Source organism: Andrographis paniculata, unplaced genomic scaffold, assembly GCF_009805555.1.
Source record: "Andrographis paniculata isolate CXL003 unplaced genomic scaffold, ASM980555v1 Contig82END, whole genome shotgun sequence".
In the NCBI taxonomy this organism is placed as follows: domain Eukaryota; kingdom Viridiplantae; phylum Streptophyta; class Magnoliopsida; order Lamiales; family Acanthaceae; genus Andrographis; species Andrographis paniculata.
This window is the reverse complement of record NW_026137620.1, coordinates 2,929,452-2,939,120: the sequence shown is the minus strand read 5'-3', so window position 1 is coordinate 2,939,120 and position 9,669 is coordinate 2,929,452. Positions and strand designations below refer to the sequence as shown.

Sequence of the window (9,669 nt, the reverse complement as noted above, 5' to 3'; positions counted from 1 at the left end):
AAAGTCTTAATTGAATACACCTAGATTTTAAAAATCCAAACAAAATTCTACAAAATCTATATTGAATACACCCCCTTAATTAATTCAATACTTATTTATTACAATTATCACTATCTTTATTCAATTATCTTTTTTCAACATATTTAGTTACTAATTAAATATACTGGACGAAGGAATTAGTGTTTTTCAATATATTATTTAAAGCAACTGTTATCGAGCCAACGAATAAAATTCAACACAGTGCTAATAATACACAACATAAGTATAGTATCAAACGATAGAAAAATAGACAATATATGAATGATATTAATATAAAACAAATACAACATAAAAACTTACAACACACGTATAAAGATAGACAACACTGTATAGAGTCAGACACGGTGTCACTGAAATTTTTTAAAATTATCATATTTTGAGTGTTTTAAAGTCTAAATATGGATAAGTTATCTATGAATTAATACATACATTATATATGGTTAGTCTATCTATTAATAACTTTTAACTAAACAAATAAATTCTGAGTGGATGCTATGCTGAATTTTCTAATTTAGGCGGGGTTCAACTTAATTAACACAATTGATTACTAAATTATTTATCTAACTAAAATAATTAAATTTAAAATTAAAGATAGGAATTGAATTTAGCATATGCTGAATATATTTGCAAGTCAACATATAATCTTACCTCAAATTAATTTGTTACCGACACTAGAGATTAAATCTATTATTGAATTTGAACTTGTTAGTATATATTTCAATGCCACAAGTTTAGTACTCCCTCCATTCCAGAACTATAGTATGTGTTGTGTTTGACACGAAATTTAAGAAATATTGATATTATATTGGTAATGGATAAAAAATACATGTAAAAGACTTTTATACCCTTGTGAGTGTATTAGTGTAAAAGTAATGGCAATTGTGTAATAATAATGAAAAAGTAAGGGTAGTTTTATAGTGATATAGTTATTTATGAAAATGAGACTATTGTTTTGGGACAGACAAAAATAGTAAACAAGACTATTGTATTGGGACGGAGGGAGTATTATTTATATTCTACCTAAAATAATATTGATCAAAATTCTATTAATCATCTATTAAGAAGTATGAATTTTTATATCACTTATATGTAAAAATATGAGTAAACATATATATATATATATATAATTACAATAAGCTATTATGTAGTACGTAAAAAGGCTAGGTTAATAAGAATGAGAAGAATCTTTACCTATATTTTACTGATAAAGAGCAAATTCAATAATTAAAGAAAAAAAATATTATATATAAATAGAAGTTATTTATGTATTGTAAAATATAACATAGTGAATAAGAAAAAATAAATCCTATTTAATTACGATAGTCTAGATTAAAATAATTTTATATTAATTTCTAAAATAAACTTAATTTTATTCAAATATATAAAGCTATTATTAATAAAAAAATCACCTAAAATGATTAACAGGAGAAAAATTTGTTATATATAGATAAATAGAATGTTAAAGAGTATAAATTAAAGAGTGTAATAATAATTGTTATAAATAAAAAATGCATATTTTTTTTGGCAAGCAAAAAAGAAAAAAAATATAAATTTAATGGACATAAAAAGTAATATTTTCTGAAAATCGTGTTAAAAAATTACTAAGGGAACAAACCCAATAAATTTTAAATATTCCGAATTAATGAAAATTACCTATTTTGTTATATAATAAATAATGTATAAAATGTTATAAGTATATAGATATATATACGGCTATATATACATATATATATATTATATGTATGTAGGTATATTAATATATACTCCATCCGTCCCAATACAATAGTTTTGTTTACCATTTTTGTCCGTCCCAAAACAATAGTCTTATTTTCATAAATAACCATATCACCATAAAACTACCCCTACTTTTTCATTTTTATTACACAATTGCCACTACTTTTTACACCAATACACTCACAAGGGCGAAAAAGTCTTTTATCCATACTTTTTATCCACTACCAATATAATATCAATATTTTTTAAATCTCGTGTTCAACCAAATTAAGACTATATTTATGGGACGGAGGGAGTATAAAATAAGAAATGGGAAAGAGACACTGAGTACTGATGATAATTCATGAAGATGAAAATATTTCATTTACATGCCTTATATCTGTATTTATAGATGTAAGATTCTTTGAAGTTAAGTAATACGCGTCCATTAATACACGTAGGTACGACGTGTTTCAACACCCTCCCTTGAATGTTTTTATATAAAGAATGTGCCTCGTTAAAGCCTTTATATAAAAATACCTTGTGGAAAAAATCATAATGAATGAAAAATAGTGCATCATTCTTGTATTGATGTGCTCCTCCTGTTTTGGACTTTATTTGATATATTTCACCCGATGCATTCCAATTCTTTGCACCAATTTATTGAATGTTGTAGCCGGTAGCACCTTCGTAAATAAATCTGCAAAATTTTCAGACGATCGAATTTGTTGCACATTAATTTCGCCACTCTTTTGAAGGTCGTGAGTGAAAAAGAATTTCGGGGATATGTGTTTTGTTCTATTGCCTTTGATATATCCTCATTTCAATTGAGCTATACAAGATGCAATATCTTCTAATAATATTGTAGGAGGTAATACATCATCAGAAATCAAGTCACAATTTTTCTGAATATGGTGAGTCATACACCTCAATCAAACACAATAAAGACTAACTTCGTGAATTGCTAAAACCTCATAATAGTTTGAAGAAGTAGTTATTATAGTCTGTTTAGCAGATTTCCAAGAGATTGCGGTTCTATCACAACTAAATAAATAGCTACTTTGAGATTTTGCTTTGTGTGGATTAGACAGATAACTAGAATCAGCATAACCAATTAATTCATAGATTCACTCAAATAAAATAAACCGAGGTCATGAGTCCCCTGAAGATAACGAAAAATGTGTTTGATACTATTCCAATGACGCTTTGTAGGGGATGCGCTAAATATGGCCAGTAAATTTATTGAGAAAGATATATTTGGTCTGGTACAATTTGCAAGGTACATTAATGTGCCAATAGTGCTGAGATATGGTACCTCGGGGCTAAGTATTTCTTCATTTTCTTCTCTTGGCCTAAATGGATCTTTACTGGGATCAAGGGATCTGACCACCATTGGCGTATTCAGATATTGAGATTTATCCATATAAAATTACTTTTAATCTCATACAATATTTTGTCTTTCCAAAATCCTTGATCTCAAATTTTTTCTTTAGATATTCAACTGCAATTTGGATCTCTTCAGAAGTTCCAATTAAATTGAGATCATCAACATATATTGCAATGATTACAAAATTTGATCCATTTTTTTAATAAAGGCGCATGGGCATGTTGGATCAGTAGTATAACCCTTTTTTATTAAACATTCAATGAGACGGTTATACCACATTCACTTTGATTGTTTAAGTCCATACAATGACTTTTTCAATTTGATGGAATATGATTCCATTGGGTTTAATTTGAATGCTTCAGGCATATTGAATCCCTAAGGAACTTTCATATAAATATCAGTATCCAATGAGTCATAAAGATATGCAGTAACTACATCTAAAAGACGCATATCGAGTTTTACTCTCACTGCTAGGCTCACAAGGTATCTAAATGTTATTCCATCAACAATTGGAGAGTATATTTCGTCAAAATCTACTCCAGGTCTTTATGAGAATCCCTGAGCTACAATACGGATTTTATATCTCACAATTTTATTATGCTCATTTTTTTTCGTACAAACACCCATTTGTATCCAATTGGTTTTATACCATCCGCTGTTTGAATAATTGATCCGAAAACCTCCCTTTTGTTTAATGAGTCAAGCTCTGATTGAATCGTATTTTCCTACATTGGCCAGTCATTTCTTTGCAAACATTCATGAACCGATTTTGGATCTGGATCCTCGTTTTCTTCCATTATATCAAGTGTCAAACAATATGCAAAGACATTATCAATGATTGTCTCTTTACGATTCTAACATTTTCTTGAAATAACATAGTTAATTGAGTTTGCAATAATCTCATCATGTTCTTCAAGATCTTGCTTTTCTTGAGCAATTATTTCGGGGTTGACTTCTTCATTAGATTAGGGTTTATCAATATCATTTATGATATTTTCATGATTATCATCATTAATTCCTCTTTTCTTTCGAGGATGTTTGTCTTTGGAACCGAGTGATCTACCACGCTTCAAGCGTGTCGCTGATTCATTAGCACTTGCAATTGGTCCATCAGGGAGAATTATTTTAGCCGGAGCATTAACATCTTGGATATATGATTGAGTGACTTACTCGAGTTATTGAATACATCCGGTAATTGATTTGCAATATTTTGCAAGTTTATAATCCATTAAACTTCTATTTCACACTGTTTTGTATGAGGATCACAAAAATTCAATGAGATTTTCCAATTAATATCCTTTTTCGGTTCATTTCTGTCTTCCCATAATGTCGAAAAATATGATTCGTCAAAATGACAATATTCAAATCTTGCAGTGAATAACTCACCCATCATAGGTTCAAGATATTTTATAATTGACGGCGATTCATATCCGACATAAATGCCCAATCTACGTTGAGTACTCATTTTTGTACATTTGGAGGATGGAATAGGAACATAAACAACACACCCAAAAATACGTAGATGAGATATTTTTGGTTCGTGACCAAATACTAATTGCATAAGGGAATAGCTATGATATTTTGTCAGCCTCATTCTTATAAGTGTTCCTGCATGTAAGATTGCATGCCCCCAAGCTGAAACGGGCAACATAAATCACATCATAAAATATTTAAATTGCCCGCACAGTGGGTCTATCGGTAAACATATATCCCCGTGTATTCTTTTAAAAAACTGTAGGTGATTCAATACCTACTTTAGTTGGTGATGACTTGGTTATCAATTTTCCCTGAGTGCAGGCAACACAGGTTAACTCATTTGAATTTAATATTTTTTGACCTTTTAATGAATGGTCATGTGAATTTTCAATTATTCGCCTCATTATTATACTGTCATGATGCCTAAGGCGATCATGTCATATTTGAAAATTGGTAAGTTTTTGATCTACCGTGAGGTATGTTTCAACAACACCTAATCTGATATAATATAAACCAATAGAGAGTGAGGGCAATATCTCAATGACACATTTCTTTTTATCAATGATATTGGTGATCAATAAAAATTCACTATCGGTATCACTCATAGTTTCAATGTGATAACCATTTTTTCTGAATTTCATAAAAGCTCAGTAAATTTTGTTCGAGCTTTAGTGGCCAACAGTGCATATTGTATCACAATTTCATCGAGGAATATAATGGCTTCTCCAAAACCTTCAATTAATTTCGCACTGTCACTAATTGTATTGACATTCATCATTTCCCTTTTCAAATGGGAGAAATATTTTTTGTGCTTCAATATAACATGTGTCGTTGCACTGTCAATGAAATACATATTTGCATCATTTATCCATTTAGCCTTCAAATATAAATAAATGCAGTATTAATAAAAGCAAATATAAATATTACAAAATCCATTATAGAAAGGAATATGCGATAATTTAAATATTACAAAATATAAAATAGCATAATGTAAAATGATATAGTATGTGTGTCACTAGGGGTTTGTTGGATCTACGGCAAAATCTGCTATATCAAAAATGTGTTGTGTCGTAATCTAGAAGTTCATCATTGGGGTCGTCATCATTATCAACGTGATTAATCTCAACCTTCTTCCTTTTTTTTTGCAACAAGGCTTGATAAAGATTAGTTAGGTGTTTGACTCTTCTGCAAGTATTGGCCCAATGGTCTTCAATGTCACACCGATTACAAATGTTGATTGGCCTCTTTCCCTGTTTAGCCTTTCCGGCTACATCCCCATATTGGAGTTTATTTTGCATCTTGTTAATGTCGAAATTGCAGCGATTGTAAGGGGTATATCGACCGCATTGACTCTCAAGATCAAGACCACATCCACGGCCTCTACCATGTCTATGGCCTCATTCAGAAAATATCATGTTCGCTTCAAGGAACGGACTGGAACTAGCGGGCCGGGACTGATGATTTTTCATCAGTAATTTATTATTTTGTTCAGCTAATAAAAGACATGCAATGAGCTGTGAGTACTTTTGAAAGTTTTTCTCACGATAATGTTGTTGTAGCATAATATTAGAAGCATGGAAGGTAGAGAAAGTCTTTTCCAATTCATCATTCTAAGTAACATTTTTTCCGCAGAGTTTCAACTGAGATAAAATCTGATGGATTGCAGAGTTAATCTGCAACAGTTTTAAAATTCTGCAACCGCAGGTTAAGCCAATCATGTTGGGCTTTTGGGAGAGTGATATATTTCAAGTGCCCAAATCTCTCCCTCAATTCATTCCACAAATCAAGTGGATCTTTCACCATCAAATATTCGGACAGTAAAAAAATGTCCAAATGGTGACGAATAAAAATAATAGCCCTGGCCCGATCTTGGCTTGTAGCCGTATTTTCACTGGCAATTGTATGAACAAGACCCATAGAAACCAGATGCATTTCTACATCCAAGGACTAAGTCAGAAAATTATTTCCGGTAAGACTCAGATTTAAAAGAAAATTTTGCAAAGTTTTCTATAGTTTGAAAAATAGATAATATAGATAGTATAAAAATAAACTTACCAAAAATAAAATAGGACAAGAGTTTTGTGCTGATAATGTATTATATAATAAATAATGTATAAAATATTATAAGTATATAGATATATATATAAGGCTATATATATGTATTACATGTATATAGTTATATTAATATATGTAAAATAAGAAATTTGAAAGAGACATGGAGTAATGATGATAATTTATGAAGATGAAAGTATTTCATTACATGCCTTATATCCCGATTGGGATCATCTATCCTATTATTTCCATTGCCCCACTGTCCCGTGCAATAAAGGTAAGACGTGTGACATTTCATTATAAGTTCTTTTACTTCTCCTTTTATTTGCAAAATGATCCTTATATTGCAACTAAATCCCAAGCCCTAGATTTCACTCCTTTCACGAACGATTAGCTCTTTGTGTTCCCCTTCAACTTTTCTGAAATAGCTTCTATTTCGGTTCGATAATTTATTTAATTCATTTTTACTTTCTATTTGTATGAAATATTTTGCATATAATACTCACTGATTTAATTGTCATTATAGTTTTGGTGTGTTTCCACTTTCCAATCTCGTCTTTTCCTCTTCCTCTCTCACAAAATCAGTAAGAGTTTTACTTTATATTTTTTTAATGTCAAAAAATAATATTTTACTAAAATATATCCTCACTGATTTTTCCCTAAGCTATTTACTTGCAAAATATTTTTATCAATATTTTAATATATCTTCACTGATTTTTCCCCTTAAGTTATTTATTTGTAAGATATTTTTATCAATATTTTAATATCAATTTTTTTCTTATCGTATTTGTTTATTGTAGATCTTGTAGTTTTTTCTTATTATATGGAAGAAAATACTTCAGCAATGAATAAATCAGCGCCTCGTAGATTAGAATTTATGAATATGGAAGATGACATTGGAAATCATGGTGAAAGTCCAGCACAAACAATTGAGTCGAATGATCCTCCGGCCACTTTGGAAGAAACTCCTAAAATTGGAATGGAGTTTAATTCGGAAGAAGATGCATATCAGTTCTACTTATCTTATGCCAAGAAAGTAGGTTTTGGCGTTAAAAAACACAAATTTCATAAGGTAAGTGGAAATATGATTGATAGGCAATTTGTTTGTAGTGCCGAAGGTCAAAAGAGAGAAGATAAAAGAAATGTCAATGTGAAAAATCTACGAGCTATAACAAGATTTGGATGCAAGGCTATGATGAAAATTTGTTTGAGAGATGGCAAGAAATATCAAGTATCTAAGTTTGTGTCGGACTATAATCATAATTTGACTAGTCCTCAAAAATCTCATTTTTTTCTATCCCACATAATGATAGAGGATGCTTATGCTGCGCAAATTGATATGGCCGAATGTGTGGGACTTACTCCAAAAGTCTCATACGATCTCATGGTTAAAGGAGCAGGAGGCTGAGATAGCTTAGGATTAATCGGGTAGGATGTTAAAAACTACTTGCGATCTAAAAGAACGAAGTACATAGATGTTGGGGATACGGGATGAGTACTATAATATTTGCAAGGGATGCAAACTAGAGACCCAAATTTTTCTTATTCGATTCCAGTGGACAAGGATGGCTTGATTACAAATATTTTTTGGATTGATGGCATGATGAAAGCCGATTATGTTGATTTCAGTGATGTAGTAAGTTTCGATACTACATATAGAAAAAATAGGGAAAATCGTCCGATGGCCTTGTTTGTTGGAGTTAATCATCATAAGCAAACAATAATTTTTGGCGTATCACTTTTATATAACGAGACTATTCGCTCATTTGAGTGGTTGTTTCACACTTTCGCTAACACAATGTATGGAAGAAAGCCCACTATGATTTTGATTGATCAAGATCAAGCTAGGGCAAACGCATTAGCTTCAACATGGCCTGAGACCCACCAAAAGTTAGTTATTTTACATATATATCATTATGGTGTCAACTAATGTGTTATGCTTTAGAAAATATTGTATATTTTGGATTGATATAATTTTTCATTTTTGCTCAATATTTTAGGTTATGTATTTGGCATATCTATCAGAATGCCGCAATACATCAGAGCTTTAATTTTTCTAAACATAGAAGCTTTGGACATGACTTCAGAAAGTGTATATATGACTTTGAGGAAGAAAATGATTTTTTGGAGGGATGTAATGACATGCTGGAAAAATATGATTTGAGGGAAAATGATTGGTTGAAAAGATTGTTTAAACTTAAAGAAAAATGGGCATTGGTATACATTCTTCGGTTTTTTTGGGCTGATTTTACTATGAAACAACACAGTGAGAGTATCAACAGTATCATCAAGAAGTATCTCAGCCATAAGAACAACTTGCGTCAAATTTTTGAAAGATTTAAAAATTTGGTTGAATCTCACCGTTATAAACAGTTGACAGCTAATTTCAAAGCAAGTATTAGCACTATGGTTCTATCAATGCCAGTTCAAATATTGAAGCATGCTGCAAGCTTGTACACCCTGGAAGTGTTCAAGATTTTCCAACATGAATTGAGCGAGACTTATGATTGTATTGTAGTTGTTAGTAGCACGCATGAGGCTATTACAGAGTATCGGGTCAGTTATCTTAGAAGATCAAGGAATCATGTTGTTACATACAACTCATCCGATGATATTGTTTGTTGTAGTTTTTTGTAAGAAATTTGAGTTTTCCAGGATACTATGCTGTCATGGACTTAAAATTCTTACAACAAATAATATTTTGAGAATTCTTGATCGATATATAATGAAGAGATTGACAAAGGGTACAAGAGTAAGTAGTTTACATAGTGGGATGATTTCCTCTGAACACGGACCGGATGACCTGAAGAAAGATTTAAGTACTCGATATAAGAATTTGAGTATGTTCTCCAACAAACTAGTTACAAAAGCATCGGAGAGTAAAGAAACGTATGAGTTTGTAAAAGATCTATTTATAAAGGCAACTGAAAGAGTCAATGAACAGTTACTGAACAGTAAGGTTGATTGTGGGGGATTGCGTTGCGAGGATGTCGAATTGAATC

General features: G+C 30.9%; 1 protein-coding gene across 1 annotated transcript; it reads left to right on the top strand.

Annotated features, from left to right (window-relative positions):
* Window positions 1-7,550: 7,550 nt before the first annotated feature.
* On the top strand, window positions 7,551-8,075 carry LOC127241253 (protein FAR1-RELATED SEQUENCE 5-like). Its single transcript, XM_051260181.1, has one exon. It carries the CDS (start codon window positions 7,551-7,553, stop codon window positions 8,073-8,075), a length of 525 nt encoding a protein of 174 aa, XP_051116138.1.
* The last annotated feature ends 1,594 nt before the right edge of the window (window positions 8,076-9,669 follow it).

Excerpts from the sequence above, each read along its gene's own strand:
- LOC127241253 (XM_051260181.1), top strand. The coding sequence starts at position 7,551 with ATGGAAGATGACATTGGAAATCATGGTGAAAGTCCAGCACAAACAATT.